Consider the following 27,073-nt stretch of genomic DNA (forward strand, 5'->3'; position numbering starts at 1 on the left):
TCTTCCTGCATGTCTGCATCTGTATGTTGCTCAGGGTTGATCAGAGTGCTTAAAGCAGCTGCATTTCATTTGTTTTGTTTTTTTAATGAAAATATGTTTCCTGTCCCGATTTTATCTACAGAGTAAACTGTAAGTAAACCTTCTGTTGGATATCAGCCTAAACACTTTAAAAGACTTTGGCTGTGCTGTGCTTTTAAGGTTTGCTCTGTTTGCGTGGCATGGGATTATCTGTTTGTCCAAGCAATGGCTGGTGGTGGGCCAGTGTTCATGAAACCTATTTCAAATGTCAAAACTAAACTGAAACATCTTATACTGACACCGATCTGACTGTCATGCAGTGTTGGGGTAACACATTACCCCCGGTTTCACAGACCAGGCTTAAGCTAGTCCCGACTAAAATGCATGTTTGAGCGGTTTTAACTGAAAGTAACTTGCACTGACATATCTTAAAATATTTTTGTCTCAAGATGCACACCAGTAATGTGTTTTTCTAGTGAATGTAAAAAAAAAAAAAGCTACTTAAATGCCCTAATTGTACTAAGGCCTAATCCTGGCTTAGGCTAAGCCCTGTCTGTGAAACTGGGCCTACAAGTAACTTAAGTTAAGTAATCATATTACTTTTTCAAGTAACGCATTACTTTTTCAATTTACAACAAAATATCTGTTACTTTTCAAATAAGTAATGCCAGTTACTTTTTCACATTTATTGACTCACAGCTCTCCTGTCCTTATGTTGAGAAATAAAATACTGTGAGGTGTTGTGTGCGCTGTGTGAACATGATGGTTATTGTAGTTCTAGACTAAATGTGAACATACATTTACTCATCTCACTTGTATGAAAATCCTCAAAATGAATAAAAACAGTGAAATGCAATCTCAGAATTGTATGCAAACCTGTAATAATTAACTATATTAAATTACACAAATATACTTTATGTATTTAATCTCATTTTATTAACCAATGTCTTTGCTGCTGACCTCCACTGATCTAATTCAACATTACTAAGCAAAAATTACTTTATATTATATTTAGAAATAAGAGTGTTGAACTTCCATCTCCTGTATCCTATTCTTCTTTAATCCAGAATAGCAGCACAGCTGAAAGGTTTGTTTGAACTGCGCCCTCTACTGTACAGGTGTAAATATGCATTTCCTTCAGCCTGAGGCTTATTCATTTCACTTTTGGTGTGAAAGGGCCTTTACATTTGCCAAAATAGAACTTTTTTTGTTGTTATTAAAAAACAAACAAGCAAGCCCAGCCCAAGTGAGAAAAAGTAACACAAAAGTAATGTAATGCATTACTTTTCATAAAAAGTAACTAAGTAATGCATTTTAAAGAGGGTAACACAATATTGTAATGCATTACTTTTAAAAGTAACTTTCCCCAACACTCCTGTCATACAAACTTTTTTGATTAAGATTGTAAATGTAGATGAATACAGTATCCAGCAGATACTGTTCTGTGTTGTTCAGACAGATGCAGTAAGTTCACTGCTAGCACTCTGTGGCTGCGTGTGTGTGTCTAATGGACTCTTGTTACTGATGTTACAGGCACAGAAATCGTTCCAACAGTAGCTCTTCCAGAGGGTCCAGTCACAGGAGGCGGAGCCGAAGCACAGATAGGGTGCGGAACCATAGGTCCCACAGATCTCGATCCCGCAGCCGAAATAGGAGGTAAGGATGAGCACACTGATTAATATGAACAATTATGTTAATAATTGTTCCTTAACGTTGGTGGAATTAATGTAAAAAGACTTTTACTTTTTTAAACAATTTTGAGCAGGCAACTTCAGACCTAGGCAATATTGCTAGGGCAAGTATTAAATATTAAACTTCTGCATGTGACTCTTCCTGCACTGCTTGTGCTGGGCCCATGAATCATGCTCCACTCATATTTATGATTTTCAGCTGGTGGATGATAAAACAGGTCAAAAATGAAAATATCCACCAGAATATCATACTTTTTTCATAAAAGTTTAAAGGGGACCTATTATACAAAATTCATTTTTACTTGGTGTTTGGACATAAATGTGTGTTGGCAGTGTGTGTACACATCCACCCTATAATGATAATAATCCACCCACTCCTTTTTTAAAAAAAAAAATCCCCATAAATAATAAGCAGTGTCTCAGAACAAGCTGTTTTCATTTTCTGAGCAGTATGACGTCATATTGCTCAGGCCCTGTCCCCCGACTACTGACAAACTCTCCTGTATTAGCATAGTTTCCGCCCTGAGCGAGTTGTACACTGTCCGCCATTTTCTCCAGGCCGGAGCAGCTGTAGCGACAAAACTGTCTCGTAAGCAACTCAGGTGTTTTGTTGTTGAATGTAAGAGTGAACATAACAGTCTTCATGCACTCCCGACATCAGAGCCGCTGAAGACGCAATGGATTAGTTTTATTTTTGAAGCGAATGCACCCCCATATACCTAAATTCGTTTATGTCTGTGCAAATAATTTTATACCAGACTGCTTTGTGAACGAGGTTCAATGCAAAGGGACAATACAAAACAGGCTTTGCTAAAAGGCTGTTACTCAAGCATAGATCAGTACCAACTGTTCGTGATCCAGCTTATAGTTTCCGGAGCGACACTGGTTACGGCAGAAATGAAGGTGAGAGCACGCACTTTACTACAGTTCGTCTGAGTAATTTTACGGATATTTAACGAGTTCGTTTGCCCATATAATCTTTAGGGTATTAGGTTAGCTAATTTGGCTTGCTGTCCACTGAGGAGGGGCTCGATGAAGCAGCTTCAGCTCGAGCTCTGATATACCCCCCCAGTGAATAAATATAGGATATGATTACTTAGGGCAAGGTACCTGAGATGAAGGTGGAGTTTGGGGAAGTGGAGGGATGCTGGAACAGCTGAGACTGAAGAGAGGTAAGCAGCTGCTTTTATACTCTGGCTGTTGATTGGAAGATTAGATGGGCTCACTCCTCCCTAAATTACGTTTAAGAACTTCACAGTTTACCAGTTTATTAAGCACCCCCAAAAAGGCATAAAGCCTGTATATCTTTGTTTACTGTTAGTTGTAACGAGTGTGTAATTTGCTGTGTATGTTAATGCAAGGGAGAGATTTTAACAATAAGACTTTAATGCGCACTTCTTGTACTGTGTTTTATTCAGCTCTTACTGTGAGTTTCTGAAATGAAAACGGACGCATCATCTTTTGTATGATGTACAATAAACTTCATAAAACCGCTACAACAGGCTTGTACTAATAGTGGATAAATAAAGATGACAACATAAGTTATAACCGTAATTAAACTAAACTATACCTGTTCTATCTCCATACAGCATATATTCTCTGGCCCTGTAGGCATCATTGTCCGACTCATACAAGGCTGAACACAGCTACTGACAGTTTCTGTCACTTTCAGTGCGTGAGATTGTCCTGTTTTGTTGTTGCATGAGCTCTTGATGCTTCGCCCTCTTCTTGAAAGGGGGCCAACAGCAGCAGCTAATTTGCATTTAAACAAAAACAGCGCTATTTTGCTCCATCAAAAGTGGCAATTTTAACATCCTATAAAAAATTATCTATGGGGTATTTTGAGCAAAAACTTCACATACACACTCGGGGGACATCAGAGACTTACAGTATTTTACATATTGTAAAAAATAATAGGCCCCCTTTAAATATTTTTTTGCAAACAAAATGTCACTTTTTTTATTAGCTAAAATCTAAACATGTTGGCTGCATCATCAACATCAGCAGCAGCAATGATCCCCCCCCCCCCCCCCCCCCTATTTGGACTCAAATGGTAACATGTGCTTGGCTAATTAGCGTATGACAGGTTGCCATTAAAGACCTTCTGTTCGCAGAGCCACTCACTCTCACAGCTGCTTGTCCTGTGCACATAGATACTCACACTCATTACAGGGGTTATTAGTGTAGATTATTATTGTTTTTGTCTGTATTAATTAAGTACTGGCACAAGCACCCTTGGGTCAGTCCACATTTGCTTGCCCTTGTGCCTGTTTGGAGCTTGGAAGAAAAAGGGGGCACTTAGGTTGATAAATTAATGCAATTAAAATATAATTATCCACTGGCCGTTTATTTCATTTTTTTATTTAAAATAAACTCTCATGCACATCGACACACACAGGAATAAGAACTGTAGGCTTTTTGTTTTAAAAGGTAGGCTGTTTCATTAACATTGCAAATGTGTGTAAATGAAGGAGTGTTTTGTTAAACGCTTTAGAAGTGTAAAGATGGCTTTCATAATACATACAGGCTAAAGCCTTTGTTTACTTTCGCTTGGCTGTAAGAGATGCTGAAATCATTTAAATAAGTCCGGAAATGATTCATTCATATCTTAATTAGACTGACACAGATAAACAGGGCTTATAGCATCTTGTCCACACTGTATTAGGGTATTGCTGGTTGCAGTTTCCTTTTAATCCAGTATTTTATGTTAACTCTTACCCTGTGGGAATGAGATTATCTGACATGAAATAATTGTTAACTATTGAAAATAGTAGCTATTATTGTTTAAACATCTGGGCTGATAACTGTTAGGTTACTAGTTCTTAACTATGACCATTGTACCCATGACTTCCTCCTTTTTCCCTTTAATAAATGTAGTGTAAGATAACCTGGATAAAAAATGTTTTTTGAAGTTTAGGTGACGAAGAAATGTGAAAGCTTTCTCACAGCTTTTGGCATCCGAGTCTGTATGATGTCAGAGTTTGGTTTGTTTAGTTTGTGTGAAAGCTGTTTTCTGAACCTACAGTGGAAACCAAGCAGTTGAGCCAGTGTCATAACAGCCTAAAATGTAATAATTTATTAGTGTCTTAGGTTTCTTTTTAATGCAAGCTATGCTACCATACTGTTCACTGTTAACTATTGAGGTCATGTTTGGCATGATGCAGTTTGGAATTCTCTATTTGAGAACAGACTGAAAAGGAACAAGAACATGGAAAATATTTAAAAGGATCAGCACATGATGGCACTGTACATGCAGAATGAGAAATGTGTTGAGTTTTGAAAATCAAATACAAAATGTTATGTATTCATATATTACACATTGGATAGATACTTCAGGCATTATGGATTTTGTCGATTTGGTTTATACAAATACACAGTATTTTCTTATGCGACGACATTTTCATTCTGCATCTTTAAGGTTAATATGAAATATCTTCAGGCTCAGTACTTAAGCCTTAACCGTCTTAAAACAAATGCATCTAATGTGCACTCTACTTTAAGTTATATTGTTTACTACATACTTAACTGACTCTTAAAATGACTAAATTGGAAGAAGATCACGTGTTGTGTTTTGGAGATTAAGTCAACATTTTTACAACCCTAATGAAAGCACAATAGCAGGTTTTGAATGAATGACTACAGTATTAAAAGTGACTTAAAAAGGTTAAATGAAAGCCCTCTCGTTAGTAAGCATGTTCATATCAGTTTTCACTGTATTATTTATTTTGAGCCATGTTATTGCATTTTATTCATCCCAGGTTCACCCTCATCGGTGAAAATTGACGGAACGTGCCTAAAGCACACAACGGGCTAGACAGAGTGAAACGGGTTACCTGGGTCGGGCTTGCTATCTGTCACTGTCGCGTTAAAAAGGTTTGGGTCTAATAATGGCGTTTGGGATGAGGCAGACTGATAAATCAGGTGTGAATTGAGTGGACAGCTCTCTTTGATTGATACACTGACAGGATATGAGCAAGTGCCATACCAGATAGAGAATATGAGAACGGGAAAGAGAAGAAAAGAATAGAGCCTACAGAAAAAAAGATCCAAGGAGTGGAGGATATTATTCAGAGAATGAGAACAATAACTGCGGCATGGAAATATTGCAGGAAAGAAGATTAGGGCGGTTCAGTTGGGCATATTACACTCCTTGGCCCCCATAAATAAATAAAAAAATAAACAAGTAATGCAAGAGAAATACATAAAGTTAGAATCGTATGGATTCTGGTGTGCTGTTTACCACTCCGCTCTGCTATTTTCCAGAATAGTCAGAAAATAAGACGAGCAGAGCGGGTACCCATAGAGACTTGCAGTCTTTTCCCCTTGACATGTAAAACAGACACGAGTAGCTGATAAACCATTAGACGTTAATATCTATTCCCTTTGATCAAGCTCGGCAGCTCATTCAGCCAGCGTACTACTGGGAACAAAATATTGTTGAATGCATTTCTCTTGCATTATACAGTGGGTCGGTAACTGTAATTGACACAGATGGGGAATTCACTAAACAGTTGCGCTACTTCTGCACATGCCATGTCAGCGCAAATACTTGCATCTTATTCACTAACCACACGTGATACAGTTTAGTGGGCGCAGTGCAGAAATTTCGCTGCATCTTAATTACCTAAACGAAGTAATTGACATTCCTTTTTGCCCAACCACGCCTATACCTGAATTGCTTCATTCATACAAAATGCCCGGATAAATAAAACATAGCATATATAAAAGTATATAAAGAGCATATACCTGTATGAAAAGAGCAGTTGAGTGCAGAAGCAGGTTGTTTTATATAATCTGCCCTATAGATTTTTTTAATGTGAATAGTCTTTAGATTTTTACCTATATGATGTGGTTATATTACAAGTGGTAAACACTACACATTTGTTCAAAACTGTGGATTCATAAAAATAAAAGAGAGAGAGACAATATTGTGTCCTTAAATGTAATTCAAAATATTAACTTTGTTTATTGAACTACTGTACAAGATCAATATCACATTTGCAGTCGTGCTGATTTTCAGGTAAAAACAGCACTCTTGTGTGCATGATATTGTTTAACTAATATAAATATAAGAAAAAAAAACAGGCATTTTGCCCCAATATCTTGAATTTAAGGGTGTGTTTACACTTGGCAGGTTTGGTTTGATTGATTAACCCACACAACCCCCATTTTGGCAAGGATGACATAAATGACATACCCAAAATAAAAAGGTTGCTGCTTATAAGTCATTCTGAATAGACACATAACCAACACATATTTAGAAAGCCAACACTTAAGAGTTTACAGTTCAAGATCCATTATTACTTAGACTGTTATTAATATGGAGATATATGAGCTCAAACATAAAAAGTATTAAGAATATATATTTTTTAAATGTATAAAAATATTATCTGGCTGTGGTGTAGCAACTTAGTCTGCTCATGCTTCATTTCAAATCTCAGGATGTTATCTCTAAAAATATGAAGACCATGTAGTGTGTGTTTTTCAGAGAAGGCTGATAAAAGGCTAGTAAAAAAATGTATTGTACCCTGTAAGTTCCCTTGCAGTCGTTTGTCTATGTCTGGTGTGGCGAACTGCCCCATACATGTTTCTATTTTTCTTACTCGACAAACCTTTCACACCTCTGCTGGGTATGAGACCTAATCTTCATTATTCTTTTATCATTATTCTTTTGTTTTTATTCAAAGGCTATTAGCCTTTATTCTGGCATTATGGCTTTCCCTTTCATATCACTTTGATCCAAAAATACATTTATCCACCTATAATAAATGTTCAGCAGGTGCATTAGAGCTACAATTAGTATCAAGCTTCATAAGACAATTTATACGATTAATCCTATGCTTTTTCTGAAAACTCACTTTAAACCACCCACGAATGTTTGCAATAACTTCCAATTGTGATCTAATATGTGTTTTGGTCATATTATGTTGTTGAAATATGTTATTTATAGCCTTTTATAAGAATCGCTGTACCTGCTTAGAATTTCTCATGTAATCCTTTATTGTTATGAAAATAAGCCAAATTGCATGAAAATCACATACAAATCATTTACTAACTTAATTATGTGTTTATTAGCTTCACGTTTTACGTGTCGAAACATTTCTCTGGGTTTCTTTTGTACGGAACTGACTGTGGAAGTGTAATGGAAGTTCGTCATTGGAAGAGATAGGGCGTGAACGTGTAATATGAGTGTCATATCCATAACAGTGATCGCGGAAGAGTAGACACAAGCGGACAGTGCTGGAAGCCGCTTATGCTCATCAGATCACTTAAATCAGTGGAATATTAATAGTTAAAATAATAATGAAGTAAACGTGTAAATATATCTATATTTCCAGATATGAGCACTTTTGGGCTAAAAGCCCTAATGAACGCTGTTCAGTGAAGCTATGTGAACACAAATACACCAGAGCAGATGTGACTGAATATAAATGCGTATTATTATTGTATTCAAAATAGAAAAAATTACGGATTGTTAATTTTGCACTCCTGACATAATTTAAGAAAATTAATGTCGCTGCAACAGAGTTTTATTGTAAAGACTGGTCAAATATCGAAGCTGGAGTCTTAAATCTGTCTAATGATTCACAGATTGTCCTAATCAAGTAAGAGTGTGATGTTTCAACAGTCAGTGAATGTTGAACAACAATCTGTGGCCGCTGGCAATCTTTGCATTTAAAAGGGTTAAAACAAACTCTGGTGCAATTGCTCTGTTAGTGCGGTTCATTTGAATAAGTGTGAACCCTGCCATCCGAACCTTGGTGCTCACCAAACAAGTGTGGGTCTTGGTCTGCTTGGACCGGTTTTTTCACCCATCTTCTTGCAGCAGATCTCTGTGTGCCACAGAGGAATTCTGCTGTTTTTGAATCCTTTATTTATTTTCTAAGCTCTTCAGATGTAAAAATACCATCATATTTATGCACATAAAACAAACAAGTTTAGCCCAGCAAGCAGACTTGTTTTGAATGTTCGTTAAGTTCTGTCGCAAAATATGTCATAAAGTAATTTTTGTTGTTTTGTTGCTCGGTCTTAAAAATGACAGTGTGAATGCTAAGCGAATCAGGGCTAAATATATCTTTTTTTTTTTTTTTTTTTGGTCCGGACCAAGAGAACCGAGCTAGAAGTGTGAACACACGCTAAAGGTGTTTTCACACTTGAACCTTCTTTAAAAGAACCAAACTCACAACCCTTGAATTGGACCAAGAGGTGAACCAACTGAAAAAGAACATTTACATTCACTCTGAAAGAGGACTCAGAGGACGCCTTTTATAGTCCACTAAAGTAATAATGAGGTCTCAGTCCTCTTTGTGTTTAAACTGTTGCTTTTTAATTCAGTGACTGATGGCTAATCTTATAAGCCTCCACAATTTGTTCCCATTTCACTTCCATTGTATTTGCCTCTCTATAACCAAGATTTTCATTTTTAAAAAATATTTAGCTTATTTAAAGAAAATTTTATTTATTTTCATTCATTTATTTTATTTATTTTTATTTATTTATTTATTATTTAATATTATTATTCTGTAAAACAACATTGCTACAAATTGTTTATCATTGTTGTTTATCAATTGCAGAAAATTTTATATATTTTGTTGCAATACTGCATCCATATTCATGCACTATATCACACATTTATTTAGATTGTTTTTCTTAAATCATGTTTATTTATTGCACAAGGCAATGATGACATCATCATAGAAATATTCAGAATTCTGCTAATTCTGCTGAAAATACATAATTGTGTTACAGATGCCTGTGCAGTGCTATTGGTTGCATAGTATACATTTTAAATCAGGGGTCTCAAACTCGCGGCCCGCGGGCCACTTCCACGCGCAGCCGCATAGTAAACACTTCTGAGGTAAATAAAGTAAAATAAAAAATGACAGCCTCAGCTGCTTTTCAACACTTTTACTTTGTCATGCCTATTCATACAATAAAATATGCAAATACACTCATCGCTATAACCATTCATACTTTCGTTCGTATATTAATAACAAAATGTATACTCAAAACACATATGTAAATTCCTCCATCGGAGAGCCGTTTAAAAACTCTTTCAGCGGCTCTGCTCCATCGTAGTTCTGAATGGTGACGCGGTGCGCGATGACAGTTGGGTGATTTTACCTCTCTACTTCCTGTGAAGTGATGTATCGATGTTCCCTTATTCCCTATCCCGTTCGCAGTGCCCTTCGAACTGAACATGTTCGCTCCCTTCGGAATGGAATCTTACTTAAGATGGCGAAATACCCTGTGAAGTCCACTTCGCAGTCCACTTGCGGTCGAATGGAACGCACCATTCCGGCTCTTTTTCGTGAGCCGGCTCGTTTGACTCAGCTCGCTGAAAAGACCCGGCTCTTTTAGCTCACAAATGGCTCTTTAAAAAATAAATGTTTTAACTATGACTTTGACTATGACAGGTGTGAAAACAATTCTAATTAAATTATTAAATGAACTCATACTCACAATATCTCACAATATCTTTAAAAATGCATTGATTCGTTATGAAAAAAATGTTTGGAAGAAACGTTAATGTTGAAGAACTGTTAATAATAAAGATTGAGATGATTGGATCAGTTGTGCTCCTTTTTTGTGGAATACTTGATGCGGCCCAGCCTGACCCAGACTCTACCTCCAGCGGCCCCCAGGTAAATTGAGTTTGAGACCCCTGTTTTAAATGTTTTAAATTATTTTTACAATTTAGCAATTGTTAAGAACTAGCAATTATTCACTCCATTCACTTGCTACCGTACATTATTGAACATACATTGTGTTAAGTATTACATACTTCAATAATATCAGTAAATATCATCTCGCGGGCTTAACACAAAAATATAAACTAGGCGTTCACGCAGCCGAGTCTCTCTGACACAGTTTGGAAGCAGTTGGAAGCAGCCATAGTAGCTGCGCCCCAATTCAGTTGCTGCATCGAAGGCTGCATTTGAAGGCCGATTGCATCACAGCAGTGCAATGTAGGGTGTCCCAGTTTGAAGGCTCCTTCAAATGCCATCTGGAAAAATGTGTCTTACAACAGATAAACAGCTTAGCCTACCTCAGAATTCATTGCACGCCATTAACGACAGGATTATTTTTGAGGGAAATTGCCGGATTACACTTTTCAATGCAAGTATTGGGTTTTAACTTACTCGAATATCTATTGATACAAATAAAATGGTAAAAACAAACAAACAAACTTTAAAGTGGTTCAAATGTTGACTTACTAAGATGCGATTTTAGTTTATTCTCTTTATTATGTACATGTATATTTAGACAGGTTTGTGAGCCCTGTTTCATTTTCAGACAGTTGAATACAACTTTCAAAAAAAGTCCAGTTCGTCAACGGCAGCTGTCACAGTTGCTAGGCGACAAAAACAGTCGTCCGTAGGCTAGACCGTCTCTTTTAAAAATGCTCGGTCCGACCTTTGTGGCCTTTGAAGTATGCACCCTCTGAATTTGGACACAGCCAATGAATAGCCTGTTTGTACAGAGGCATCAGATGACCAAACTAAATTGGAATTTGTGAATGGAAAAATCAAGCGAGCCCAGAGTGATTTGTATTCACAGTGCATGTTTTTAGTTAACTATACCATTAGCTGAAAGCGAACCGTATTCAGACCACCTCGCAAGATGGCCTTGATTTGGTTTGCTTTAAAAGGGTCTGAGATCATTTGGAGTGTTCACATACAGGCCAGATATCCAGTGAACCAGACCACTGAAAAGGACCAAGTGTGAAAACACTCTTAAGGTTTGTTCACACTTGGCAGGTTTGGTTCGATTAAAACAAACTCTGGTGCGGTTGCTTTTATTAGTACGGTAAACGCTGTCATCTGAACCTCATCAAACAAGTGGACCGAGACTCCTGAAAAGTTGAGTCCACTTCCAAATGAACTCTGGTGCATTTCGAGTGAAATATGAATGCAACATAGACCAAAGACATCTAAATGAACCAAAAACAGGATGTGATGTCCCAAGATGCGACCCTAAAAAGGACAGAATGCTCAAGCAAACCTGATTTTTCTCATCATAGTTACCTCATCTAGTTAGTGCACACACATTAGGAGTAGAGAGTAGTGAACATGCACACACTGCAAACTGTGGACACACACACCCCCACAGTAGTGGTCAGCCATTTTTGCTGTGGCGCCCGGGGAGCGGTTGGGGGTTAGGTGCCTTGCTCAAGGGCACCTCCGTCATTTCCTGCCAGTATTGAGAATTGAACGCACAACCTGACCCAGAAAATGATAGTGTGAAACTGATATTCTTCTTGTTATTTCCCTATAGTGGCTATTAATTCGTAAGTCTTCCATATTCACAAAAAACATGTTGAAAAATAAAGTGTATAGACTAAACACGTAATACACATGTGCATGTGCATGTGCATGACGTCTCCGTTTTCACAGATTCGCTTTTGTGCAGTTTACACAGAGATGACAGCGGTATCACTGTCAAAAACCTGCACTTTGAAACTTGTTTTCAAAAGTTTGTGTTTTCAGGCCACAAAAACGCTGTTTTCGTGTAAATTTTTCAGTTTTTTGTTGAAACCGGTGTCATGTAAACAGCCCCTAATAAGCTACAGTACATCATGCAGTGAAATCGTGTGCATATAAGGCGCGTTTTTGTTGGGTTTGTGCAAAGTGAATGACACACTCCGTGTCAGCTTGCACATTGTTAAAAAAGTAATTACAATACTATGGTGGACCATACAAAATCGTATATGCCTAGTTCCATCTGAATCCTTGAAAATATTAAATGTAACCAGTATCGGTCAAATGTTTGGAAGCATTACTATTTTGAATGTTTTGAAAGAAGTCTCTTATGCTTATCAAGCCTGCATTTATTTGATCAAAAATACAGAAAAAAAAAAACAGTAATATTGTGAAATATTATTACAATTTAAAATAATGGTTTTCTATTTTAATATACTTTAAATATAATTAATTTCTGTGCTGCAAAGCTGAATGTTCAGTATCATTACTCCAGTCTTCAGTGCCACACATGATTAGAAATCATTCTAATGTGTTTATTTATTATCAAAAATTTTTGGAACCTGTGATACTTTTTTTTGCAGGATTCATTGATAAATAAAAAGTTTAAAAAGAACAGCGATAGAAATCTTTTGTAACAATATTCACTACCGTTTGGAGTCAGTTTTATTTTTTATGTTTTATTTATTTATTTATTTATTTTTAAGAAATTAATACTTTTATTCAAATTAATAAAAAGTGATAGTAGAGGTTCCAATGTTTCCAACATTGATAATAAATCGGCATATTAGAATGATTTCTGAAGGATCATGTGACTGAAAACTGGAGTATTGCATCACAGAAATAAATAATACGTGAAAAGTATGTTAAAATAGAAAATCAATATTTTACATTGTAGTAATATTTCACAATATTGCTGTTTTTTTCTTAAATTTTGATCAAATAAATGAAGGCTTGGCGAGCGTAAGAAACTTCTTTCAAAAACATTAAAAATAGTAATGTGTCCAAACTTTTGACCGGTACTGTATGTTTAAGTTACAGCATGACTTAAATGACATTGATTAGCACTCATCTTGTGAATATGAGGATTCGGGCATCAGACATGACTTGCATGCACCATATTATACACTGTGTTGGTAGGTATTGATGTCTGCAGAGCAATGTGCATAAGACTATTCATCACGTTTGGAAGTTTCCTTCATCACAAAGATCAGACAAAAGATCAGTGATATTTCTGCATATGATAGCAGTGATCTTTGTTTGATTTTTAGCTCCCTCCATAACACTATTTTTATTGTTGCTGTGTTTTTCTTTGAATGGCGAACATTGGTATTGCATGTATTTTCTACAGTCGACGCAGGAAATCAGCTAGGTTTTGTTTTTTTCTCTGGGATCTCTCATGTGTTTTGCTCCTGGGGCTCACAGTGGGGGTTAACGTCTCTCCATTACCCCTTCTAAACGTGCAGGCGTAGCTCCAAAGAGGGGCAGAACAATATTCTCATGTACATTAGCTGACTCAATGCAAACCTAAGCCTAACCTTCTTTTAGCATGTGTGTTCTGGTGTGGTTCAGGTGTGTGTTCTGTGTTTCATCAAATCAACATGCTTCGATATCCTCAATCTAAGAGACAGCTCTCCTCTCCTCCTCAGCCTTTCTTCTCTCCTTCTGTCCCGAGTGTGTGCTTTTTTTTATTATCTCCTCCAAAGGCTAGTCAAACGCTGCTGGCCTTTGTTGTCAGAAACTTTTATTTACCAAAGAGGGGCGTAAGTGAGTGACATGGCAGGGGTCTTTTATCCCTGGCTAGCCGCAAGCGCAGCTCTCTCTTGCTACCAACAGCAACCCAGCAAACCCCCATCACCCCACCCCTCCATCCACCGATTCCTTCAGCACATCCAGCTCCAGCCATCTCCCCTGGGCAGATACAACCAGAGAGCTGTCTGTAAACACTGCCTTACATATGGACGCACTATTCACCTGTTTATTTTTAGCCATGCACATGCACAAACTGGATGTACAGACTGGGGATGCACATTTTTGGTAGTTTTTTTTTTTTTTTTTTTTTTACCAGTTGGCTAAAATCGGTTAACGACAAGCTATAAATTAAACACAATAAAACTAGCAATCAGACAAACATGACAAAGATGTTTTTTTTGGGGGTTTTTTTCCAATAAGTCTTCTCTGGCTGAATTTGAGAAACACTGACAGATCATTCAAAATGGTTTCCGTCATTTTGACAGAGGAAAAAAAAAGAAAGAACAAACAATGTATTACGGTTTCCACAAATGTATTATGCAGCACAACTGTTTTCAACATTGATAAGGGTTTTTTTTTTTTTTTTTTTACGCCAAATCAGCATTGATTTCTGAAGGATCATATGACACTGAAGACTGCTAAAAATTAAGCTTTGCATCACAGGAGTACATTTTTAAATTGTAAAAGATATTAAAATAATAGAATATTTTTTGAATTGTAATATTTTACACTTTTACTGTTTTTAATGTATTTAGAAAATAAATAAATAAATAAATAAATAAATGAATGAATGAATGAATGAATGAATGAATGAATGAATGAATGTAGCCTTGGTGAGCATAAGAGACTCCTTTCAAAAACATCATCAAAAAATCTTACCGAACTGTGGGGTAGATTACGATCCTTGAAAATGAATAAAACACATTTGTTTTTAACTGAACATATGTGGATATGAACGCACATATGTATGATTATGAGCTGTAAAATATGTAAGGAATAAGGAATAACAGACCATTGTATTAGCCTATTGAAAATGAATGCAGCCATTGAAAGATTAATTTTCAATAAGATTTCTGCAGTTTTAAGAGATTATTCAGGTGTCTTGATCTCTGCATTCCTTGCAGATTATGCCAGGTTGTGGCAGTCTGTCATGTTTCTAGCTCCATACACTGAGATATGCTGGTAAAATTCATGTTTATTTTAGACAAGCCACATGTTTATTAATTGGAATTTAATAAATGAGGCATTAAAGACAAGATCAAAAATGGCAGACTGTTGCATCTACTCATAAAAATGTGTCATAAATTAAAGTTTATATGATCATGAAACCCTAAAGCACGTTAAGATGTATATGTTGTCCATCATTGAACGCAATGGTATCGCGTTTTGTTTTGAAAAGTAAGGAAAAGTGATTCATTTTTTTTTTTCATTTTTTTTTTTTTTTTTTGTCATTTCTTTGTTCTGGATTTAAAAAAAAGAAAACAAACTGAAAAGTTGAAGAATGCGAAGTCTGAATCATGATTGATGTAGAGAGCTGCAGAAAACAGAAATATGTCATTAGATTCTGATCTCCACATTATTCAGGAAAGGGAATGCCCACCGTTTGATTTCCATCCAAAATTAGCAGAGAATTAGAAAAAAAAAAAGAAAAAAAAAATACACACTCGTGGAGCAGACATGAGACTGGTTTCTACACAGTAAGCCAAGCATCACTTGGAGAGCGAATTACAGTCCCTATCCAGACATGGAGCGAGCATGTTTAAAGGGATAATTCACCCAAAAATTCAAATTCTTTCAGTATTTCTTTCTTCTGTGGAACATAAGACAAAACACTTAAAAATGTCCTCATTACTTCAGTTTTTATTTTTGTCCATGCTTGTCCAAGCAGCTCTTTTTTTATTACGTGTGTTACTTTTTTTAATCTCTAAAGGCTGGTCAGACGCTGGTCAGAAACAAGTCAAGTCATTTGCAATTATTTCTATCGTTATATATGATCATCAGTAGCAAAACATCGTAGTACAAAATTTTTTATTGCATAATGTATTAATTATTGCAGGATTGCATAATCAGTGTTTGTATTTCAGCATCTGTCTCTGAAATCTGCAGAAAAAAAAAAAAAAAAAAAAAAAAAAGGTTTTATGGCCAGGCTAATGTTTGCACCTTGTGTGAATAGCAACCTAGAAATTCATTAATTCTATTCAAAAATCAAACAAAATTCATTTTTACTTTAAACCATGAGGCTGATGAGAAGATCTGTGGAGAGAGACAGGCTTGTAAGATTCTTTAACGTTAAATCCACAGAGTGTCTTCAGAACCGTGGTTAATGACGTATTCAAACGTGCATCAGAGATGACTTTCTCTTCTACATGTGTGGTGCTAGAAAATCATGTTTTTCTCTTTTTGACACAAAACTGTCTCTTTCCACAGTTGCTCTCACCAACCCTTTGTCTAGGTTTAGGTTTTGCAGCATAAAGAGATCATGCTATAAAAACAGTAACTGGGTCTCAAGCCTAAATAAACCCAAATTAGATCAAAACATTGCACCCTGCAACTAGACATATTCATAAACCAGTTAATGTAAAAAAACAACAAAAACAAACAAAAACTTGTAATGAGTGGACAGGGCAACATTGCAAAGAGAGTCAACAGTGGGTTAGTTAAAATTGCTAGACACAATGCATCTTTGGTTAGTAATATTAATTTGGTCAAAAAAAGTGACCAACAAAAGGGTTAAACTAGGGATGCTCATATATGGAAATTTGGGCTTTGATAACTGACAATTCTTTATATTTCAAAGCCCTTAACTGATATATTGGCCAATAATCTAAATCTAAATTTTTATATAATTTTTGAGAGCCTGATTACAAAACAAAAGTCTCATCATTAAAAATCATGTCCCAAGCACACAATTATTATGTTCTCATTATAATATTATGTAGCCTATATGACAGACTTGTGCTGTATGTTGTACTTAACTGTATTTTCCTTTTTGATGTGATTTCAATCATATTTCAAGCCATTCAAAACCATAATGGTGGACAGTGCACATCTGAAGTGTCTCAGCTGGAGGAAATAATCCATTATTTATCCGCTTTAATTAATATATAAGCCAAATTTTCTTATTGGGCCGATAATGATAACATTAAAAATTAGTATGTATCAGTGGCCGAATATATCATGCATCCCTAGGTTAAACTCTTCATATTTCTTGTTCACACAGTTGCAAGATGCCAAAACATTGGTATGATTCCCACTTTCATCACTGCAATTTTGAGAGTGACTCATTTTGTTGGAACGATCATTTATGAGAGTCACTCCCACAGTCTAAATGTGATTGTCACTCCAGAACTTTGCAGTCTATTGGTGGCCTTCCTGAGTTTTTGTAGAATGCAGTTGTCACTCGTGTAAACACTGAATTGTGTGTGTACAGAACAGGATTAAGTACTAAAGGATGAAGTGATAACTGAATTTAACTGCTGTGCGTACGTCATTGTATGTGTCCAATAGGGTAAGTTTTCAAATTCTTAATAATAATTAAAGCTATCGGTGCCATCACCCTGAGATTTCACGACACCGGGTTTCCCGCATAGTTAGAACCCCTGTTCATGTATCATTATTTGTGAGAATTCATGAGTGCCTGCTATGATTGTTACCATAACCTTTGAAGAAATGATTGTGTTCGTACCATCATGTGAGCCTCCATTGAGAGCATTGTGTTGTGGGAATTAGAGACATGGTTGGCTGCTAATTCACCATGAGCTCTGTTTATTTCATCCTATTCAAAGTTACGTGTGGTGGCTGCCTCCTTTTCAAGCCTCTGCTATTGGAAAATAATATAAAATGAACTGGCCTCTCTTTCCTACTATCCATCCCCCATTTAAGCCCTTCTTGAAGTTCTTCCAAATTGTGTTTTAAATGCCAATTAGGAGGTTGAATGTAGTAAAATAAAAGCCAGTGCTAGTAGAATGGCCTCACCTTCTGGCTGACCAGGCTTCTGAGAGCACATGCCGAATCTTTGGCTCCGAGCATGACTTTGAAAGAAAATATCCTGCCTAATGAACACATTAATTAGAACCATAACTATTTATAAGATGATAATTAGAAACGAAGCGAGGTAAACTGGGCTCTTCCTGCAATTAATGGTGGATTAATTACGGGCCATAATTAAGTGGCGTTTTGAAATGCATTAAGGTGAAGTACAGAGGCACGCAATGGCTTTGTGATCACTGGCATAATTATTCGCTGGCCGTTTGAGCCCCGCTCACTCTGAGCCCACTAATCAGCATCATTGCGTCGTTATATGTGCACTTAAAAAGACTCGCCACTGCAATAACTGCCTAATTATTTCTAATTGGCAGGCCCAAATGTAGTCTCTGCATTGATGGTATGAGTCGGTATTTAGCGATTGCTCTGAGTGGAGACGGCATCTACCCAAGGGTTGAAATGTACCTACACTTAGAAATGTATGAAATGCTGTCACTGTCCCGTTACTGAAGAGAAATGACAAGGCTTTTATTTATATGTAATGCTGAAGAAGCCATCTAGTACTAGAAAATAAAGGACCAGTCCAGATAGCTTAATGATAAGTCTTATTCTCGATGTCTAGCCTGCCAGCAGTCTGACCAGGCTTACAATCAAAGGAATTTTAAAACTCGTTTTGCCTGCTGTGATGAAACGGTGAATTATGGCGTTTGCACTGCATCAGAGAACACTGTTTTCAATGGAGATGGTGCATTTTGAGGACTACAACACACTTTGTCGTACACATTCATTGACAAATATGAAATCTAAGCTTGCTGTGAAATCAGCAATAAAAAAATAAAATAAAATAAAATAAAAAATATGGAGGACATACATGCGGTTTGTTTGTTTCCTGCTCTTTATGAAAAGTCTTTGCCAAGTGTGTCAATGATTGGTAACATTACATGTTGGTAACATTTCAAATTTATAGTTACATGCATACATGTTACAGCCACAAAACACCGTCATGATAACACAAATAACTCTAAAACAATGCAATAAACCCTTTAATAAATTAATAACCCTAATTTAACAACATAAGATGTAACATAAAACCCTAATGTTCATACCTGATAACAAACAAACAAACAAATAAATAAATAAAAAGAAAAAGAAACAATTAATAGAATGAAAAATCATCAAATGTGAACTGTCAAACAGGGACTTCTGGGAAAGTCAGTTTATGGCTTTTTACTGTTAATTATACATACCTGCAAACTAGTCACTTTTTTTTTTTATCAAAATATGTAATTTATGTGAGTCGTGTAGATCCAAAGAGTTTTTTTTTTTTTTTTTTTTTTCGGGGGTGGGGGGTGGGGGGGTGTCAGGGTGAGTTTGCAGGCACAATAAATCGAAAATGAGCTACTTTCCCATAGACTGGAGACCATAAACGTCTCTCGAGCTGTCGTGATCTATTTTGGCGCTCTGTGGTGTGACTGACACATCGCTGTAGTGCTTCAGTTCAAACAGAGGCAGAGCGCACGTGAACCGATCATCTCTTCCGCTTTACAACACGAAATAAACATGAATGAATACTGAAGGTATGTTGAAAGATCCAGTACAACTTACTGAAATCCCTATCATGTCATATGTAACATTAATTGATCAATCATTGTTTCAACCGCGGAAAAGCGCCAATAAAATAGCTTGTAAAAATGTCACGTTTACTGTAACATTTACCTCAGAACAAGCCATTCATTGTCAAAAAAACTTGTTAGTCAGCTACAAAAATTAACTTAGAGAGGAGCATTTTGATATGTATCAACTGTGACTATAGGTCATTGCATATTCATGTACTTAACATGTGCTTCAATACTGAATGTATAAAACCGTTTTATGACGGCCACCATTTGAATGTTTAGGCCGATATTAAAAATGAGTAGAAACATAATTAAAAACAAGTAGAAACATAATTATGTCATTAAATTTATTATAACGTTATTATAAAAAATTCTTTATGTGTAATTTATATGTAAGTAGCATACAAATCAATTAATTTTAACCTTTAATATTATAACGATGTACCAGCTGTGGTTCCCTGTATAATGTACAGCATTAGTTGAGAGATATTTTTTCTTTGAGGAAATTTGCTATGTACTGTACCAAATCAATTTTTATTGATTATTATTATTATTGAATAATCATTATTGAATTGAAGGTAATCAAATCAAAATCAAATCGCAAGCTTCTGAATCAAAATCGAATTCAATTGTGAAATTTGTCAATGCCCAGCCCTAGTGTCAATAATTTTTTTTTTTTTTTTTGTGTTTTTTTTTTTACTTGAAGCAAATGTTGTTTTTCCCATTTATTTTCTTGTGGGAGCGTACCAGAATGCTTAGTTTATGTGTTAAAATCACAAAAAAAATTCTCCTGGGGTAGGATGACCCCCTTACTACTATTTACTTTGTAAACATGTCACATTTTTCACCACTTTGGAGTTTGCAGGTATGATTATAAGATGTGGTGGTCTTTTTACATCACAAAAAATGGTACATTTAACAGTATTTTACTGTAAAATACATGAAATTTAAGATTAGATCTATTACAGTTTTTCTCTGTATGAGGACTTACAAAATAAGCCTGTAATCAATTAAGCAGTTTATACTGTTGCATTTTTGCTTTTAATTTCTGTTGCTGAAATTAACGTGTTGAACTTCATTCTGTTCTTATAGATAGCAGAGCAGCTGAAAACTTCGACTGGGGAGAATTTCCATTTTCAGTGCAATGTATATTTGTTTTGCTTTCGGTGCGAGTATTCACTTAGCTTTATCAAATAACGTTTGGTGTCATAAGGCTTCTATTTGTTGATCATTGCCAAAATTCATAGATAAATATGCATCACTCCTGGGATCTGTGATGGACTTCATTTAGGATGAATTGCTTTTAAAAGGTCATGAAATCCGTATTTTAGCACCGGTTCTCATTGCAGAAAAATGCTAAAAAAGTAGGTGTGGTAACCTGCCGAATGGAGTGGGAAGAGCAGAGACAGATAAAACAATTTCTGGTCCAGTTAGTTTTATTTTGCTCTCATTGAGATAAAAGCATTAAAGTTTCTTACAAATGCACACTGCAATCCATCATTGCATGCAACAAAATGTTATGCTATAATACAAATATATTATAAATGATCTCACAGTACATTACACAAATCCACACAGATCCTGTGACTGCTATAATTTAATGCACAAATAAATGCACAGCTGTTTACATTTGTATTCTACATTGAATACATTTACATACACAACTTTTTAGACTTATTTTATCGGTCATGTCATTGAGCTCTAAAGACAAGTTACAGGTTGGTGTGGATAGATCGTATCGGTGTCTGAGACTGGCTTTTATGATACAAAGAAACTCTTGAAAACACTTACTTGTGATCCTTGAACGCATCTCTCAACTACTTGACTTATGTGATCTCACAGGTTTGCAGAATCTGTCAAAGGAAAGCAGAAGCATCTTTTCATAGGATAAGGACACAGTCTCATGAATGAATATGAGACACAGATGAGTCATCAGTGTACTAAAATGTGAAAAAACGTCACATCCTGTGATGTTGACACTGTGAAGTTTTGAAATGGTACAAAATACTCAAAATTTTCTCCTTCAGTTTAAATTAACAGATGCTAACAATGCCATCTAGATGCAACACAGACACCTCTGTTAAAATCGTAGGAAATTTTAGTGTTTCATGACCTTTTAAATCCAAACTGCTTCTATGCCGTTGACCACACCTAGATTCTAGTAGGGACGTTTCCAATAACACAGGACAGTTGTACATGCACCTCAGCACACAATATGTGATGGAATTTATAATCACTTGATAATTTTACATTTTGGTTAACATCCATCAATTGTAAATGAAGCTCATCAAATATATCTAACCAAATATAAACATACTAAAAATTACAAATGACAAATTATAGCCAGAGGAGAACTTCCCTCTGGTCAAGCCTGGTTTCTCCCAGGATTTCTTCATTACCAACACCTTAGCGAGTTTTTCATTCATTGACACAGTCTCCTTATATAATGTGTTGATTAGATTAATTAGATATGGTGAAAAATAATGCATTAAAATTATTAACGCATTTAACGCACTTGCCTCATTGCAGACCTACGTAGTTCATCTGACATTTCATACAGCTAACTGATGACGAATCTGATGCAGGGCAACAACTCACTGCATAATAGAGCCTATAAAATGCAGTTAGACTAAAATTCAAGACATCTGGGCAAAACTGCCCCTCTATGAGTTTTTGTCTCATTTATATCACTTGATATAGTTAAGCTATATTACACAAGTAACGAGTGCTGTTTTTCTGTCCAGAATAACATGAGTGCAAATGTGATTACTGATTTTATACAACAGTTTAAGACATTCACTGCCACCTACTGGTAGTTTTAGTTTCCTATTTAGAATAAATAGAAAGAAATCGTATGTGCATATTAGATGTGTATTAAAGTGACAGCGTTAATATACAGTACCTACTGCTGTATATGTTGTTAATATGAACCAAACAACAAAAGAAAAACAGAAAATCACTGCTCTTGATTAAATAACTTTAGTAGCTTTAATAAGAATACATCTCTGACTTGAATGCTGCAGTTAAATGCTCTGGGGAGGAGATAAACATGGCGGATTGTGTACAGCTCCCTCAGGGGAGGAGCTAAGATAATAGGCTAGATTCCATCACCAGTCATGGGCGGGGCTTCCCCTACTCTTACATACTGTTTGATTTATGGGGATTATTAAAAAAAGCAGTGGGTGGATTTTTACCATTATATGCTGGCTGTTTACACATACTGTGGACACACATCTGTGTTCAAACACCTTATAAATGTGAATTTTGCATAATAGGTCCCCTTTAATATACTCCATTCATAAAGCTTTGAGTTGCTGTGTGGCTCTCAGCTGCATATTTTAGCCAGGAGTTCAGGAGATCCACTGACCTGTAGAAGTGCTCATGTCTTTCTTCAAAGCCACGTTACAGCCACGTATCTGCCATCACCCTCTCCTCTCAAAAGCACTTTAGCAAATTGTACTATAATCAAGTTCACAGTGAACCTGCACCTCTGACAAAAATCTGGATATGGATCCAGTTACAAGCTCAATATTTAAGTGTAAGGAAGAAAGAGGGAACACAAAGAAAACTTAAAGCTGAATTATGTGCTTCTTGACTGAAACTGTGACACCCCTTGGAAAATAATGAAACACTTTCCTCTTTCCTGATACTTGCAAGTCATTTTTCTAAAATGTCTAACAGAGAAACCCAGGGCCAAAACTATTGCTCCAAACCTCATAACTCAACCCTTTCTATCCATTTTAGAAAAACACACTCTAAATCTAACTTACTTTTAGTACTGTGCAACAGAACATAAACCAGTGACAAGCTTTTTGTGTGTGTGTGTGTGTGTGTGTGTGTGTATCTATGAGAAGAATAACAATAAAACTGTGCAGTCCTACAATATTAATCAGTAAGGAGTGGTCAATACGTTGATGCCTTTCTTGTGAATTTAAAATACATTTTTTCAATACACTAAACACACACCCTCTGTGTGACTATCGGGCTAGTCAAGTTAAATCACATTTAATTTTATAGCCCTTCTCACAATATCCAAGCTCTACAGATTGGATAACTATTACTGTATTGTGATATGTATCAATACCATAATAGAAAATGAACCATCTTGTGGTCCAATGTATCACCCACCTCTTTTTATCGTTTTATCAGTTAAACCATAATTCTTTAGTTCATTAGTGTTTGGCACCTTGGCTTACAATTGAAAAGAAGTAAAATTTCCCGTATTTAACTTTTAAAGGGGACCTATAATGCCCATTTCACAAGATGTAATATAAGTCTCTGGTGTCCCAAGAATTTGTCTGTAAAGTTTCAGCTCAAAATACCCCACATATCATTTATTATATCTTGCCAGATTTGCCCCTATTAGGGAGTGAGAAAAAACACGCTGTTTTTGTGTGTGTCCCTTTAAATGCAAATGAGCTGCTGCTCCCGGACCCCCTTTCCAGAAAAGCTTTTACAGCTCGCGCTTCGATTGCTCAACAACAACAAAGCCGGAGAGTCTCACGCAGCCAAAATGAGTATTGTCAGTAACGGTGTTCAGCCTTACATTGTTCAAACTGGAGTCGGACACTGATGGAGAGACTCAGGAAGAAGTTACAACTTTTAGAATGAAACTGGACATTTCTGAATGTTTAGTGGATACATTTATGTAGCTTCTGTGGAGTTGATTCAACTCCTCGACTAGTTAATCTTTTTCAGTGTTGAATGGCAACAATACTATATACTACAACAACTCTTCCTCTTCTCTAAAGCAGCCCAACATAGCCTCACCCCCTTTGTTGCGTGTTCTTGGGGGGCAGGGTTTATGTAAATTTTGGGGTTTGTGATGGTACCAACCGAGGAAGAAGCTCATTGTAGTCCCTACAAGCCATTTGTTGTAGTCCTTAAAAAGTGATTTCTGTTTAAAAAAAAAAAAAAAAATTGCATTGAACTTTGCGCATTGTAACTTTGCAAATATTGTTTAAAACAGCAACTTTACACACTAACTACAGTTAAATCATAATCAAAGACCCCTTTATTAGTTTGTCATCATGCATTACCGGATGAGTTCTTGTTGTTATTCTAGTTGTAGTTCTATTGTAAGAGAAATAGAGATTGATGTGAGGTAGTTTTTGGGTTGTGAGCAGTAGTTATAGGAGATCCTAAGACACACAGGCCCTCCTGTCCTGACTGTTTTGCTTGATCGTTAGTGAAATCTGATATGTGAGCATCTCTCTTTCATGGCCTCATTAGAGGTGGGCTGTGATTAGACACAACAGATGTATTAGGGTACGGCAGAGGACATTCATGTAGCTTAGCTTTGCCACCGGGATTCTGGGAGAGCTGATTTTATGTATATATGATCAAACACTCTTTTTCTCACAGTGTTTTTGCACTGAAAGGACTTAATTTACATGCATTCTGTGCAGGGATTGGTGGATTTTATGCAGGTGCTATTTCAGATGCTTGCTTAGTGTTTAATTAAGTGTGGTTTTTCTTTTAGTAGTGGAATGAGTGTCTGCTCTCTGTCACAGTGCTGTCTCTGTGCTGTAGTTTTATGGTCAGTCCACTTAGTCCCGATATTTATGCTTTTTCTTGTGCGAGTGCTTAAATTGAAACATAACCCTCCACATTTAAACAATAAAAGTCTTTAAGAACCGACCTTCAGATCTACCGTCACTTCATAAATACCTTATCATAAAAAGAACAGAAAACCATCATCTTACCCTTAGAGAACACCTACTAATTAAAAACACATGCTTCCAACATCATTTAAAAATTCACTCTTCTTTTGCCCCTAAACTCTCTTCAAAAGAACCTTTATATGAAGTAAAAGAAGGCATCAAGGTTTTTTTTTCTGATTATTTATCAAAATGGAAAAATCTAATAATTTTTCTACAAATCTGTAATGTACTTCAGAACATCTGTCAGAACTTTGCATCAGAAGTGTTCTTGGGCATGCACAGTCAGTCCCAAGATTGTGTGTGTTGACAGTGGCAAGTTAGCACTTATTGACCTTCTGACCTTTTGCCTCTCGTTGACCTCTGCTTGCGGTGCCCTCTGTGCCACTAATAGGGATGTAATACAGTCTCAGTGGTGCTAGTTAGATAAGAGCGTTTAGGATGTCACTGTTCTTGTTGAGTGATGGCGGTCACATATGCTTTTCACAAACTTTCTTTTTTTCCTTTTTTTTTTTTTTTTTTTTTTTTTTTTACAAATGACTTTGTGTACATCAGAGCATTCTCGGAGACCTTTGACTAAATGACACAACCTTGCAAGTGTGGGTGGCCCAGGTGTGAGCTGATTTCTTTTCCTCTCATCTCAGAGAGAGAGAGAGAGAGAGAGAGAGAGAGAGAGAGAGATTGATCCAAGAAATTTCAGGAAATGTTATTTTAGTGTCCTTGTTACATGTTAAATGTAGTTACTATAGTAATAACTAAAAATGATGCCTAATTGCATACTAACCAAACCCTTATCTAACCATAGCCCTAGTAAGTACATGAAGTTAATTATTATTACTCAGTACTTAAATGTATACACTGAAACCAGGGCACTTTAAAATAAAATGTAACCAAAATTTCCTTTTTTTTTTTTTTTTTTTTTTTTTTTTCAAATTGTAAACTACAGATTACATATCAGTTATTATTTTAATGTATCTTACATTGCTCATCAAATTGGTGCTAACTAGTTTAAACAGACACCCATTAAGGGAATACTGCCCTATAAATGCAAAGCACTCTCTTTTATCTCAGAAGATTTTTTTTTAATCATGCATTCTTCAGCAAAATACAAATGACCAAAATCTGTATGGTTTCTGTGGTATTAAAACAGTTAATTACAATACTATTAATTTCTCATTTTTAACTTTACATGATTAATTGTTGTGTATGTTAAAAGAGCAGCGAACATATGCAGAAAGAAACAGCTTGGGAAATGTTCTCGTGAGCTCTGGTAATTAGAGGAATCTCATAAATTACACTTGTGTGGCACTGCATTTAAAGAGCACTCAGAAATAAGACATCCTGAATTGTTAACATTTTTCATTACTTGGAGCGCTTGGGAACAAGAAGAACAGCTGTTTGGAGCACCGGCGCCTGTAGGAAACCCACATTGCTTATTCAAGGTGAACTTCAGTGCTCTGGAATTAAAATACTGAGAACTTCTGTCACACTAATTAAGCGGAAGCTGTTTCTTGGTTCTTTCTGTCAGAGTCAACTAGTTGCTAATATGTTTTCTTTTTCTGACACTTGTAGTGTTCCGTTTCTTTTTTTTTTTTTTTTTAATTGTAACTCTACTTTTACAATGTAAGCAGCACAACAAAACTTAGAATGCTTTATTATAATCTCTAAAGATGGCTTAGTGTTGGTGTAGAAGTGGCCAAGTCAATGAAACAGAGCTGGGACAGAAACCTCATATTCTGAAGATGCAACATTTACATTGTTTTTAAATCATCAAAATGAGAAAAATGGCAGCAAAATCTTTTGGTTGAATATTTATTTGATTGGGCGTCAGTATCACAGTCGGTCTTCTCTGCACCTGAGTATAGTTGAGG

At 36.1% G+C, this 27,073-nt stretch overlaps 1 protein-coding gene across 3 annotated transcripts in view; it reads left to right on the top strand.

Moving 5' to 3' along the window:
• rsrc1 (arginine/serine-rich coiled-coil 1) overlaps window positions 1-27,073 on the top strand; it is a 173,216-nt gene that overhangs the window by 2,992 nt on the left and 143,151 nt on the right. For all 3 annotated transcript variants that reach the window (XM_048162010.1, XM_048162011.1, XM_048162009.1), the window contains exon 3: window positions 1,552-1,674. In XM_048162010.1, coding sequence (XP_048017967.1) covers window positions 1,552-1,674 — 123 coding nt within the window. The remainder of the gene's footprint in view (window positions 1-1,551; window positions 1,675-27,073) is intronic.

Source organism: Megalobrama amblycephala, linkage group LG16 (genome assembly GCF_018812025.1).
Source record: "Megalobrama amblycephala isolate DHTTF-2021 linkage group LG16, ASM1881202v1, whole genome shotgun sequence".
In the NCBI taxonomy this organism is placed as follows: Eukaryota; Metazoa; Chordata; class Actinopteri; order Cypriniformes; family Xenocyprididae; genus Megalobrama; species Megalobrama amblycephala.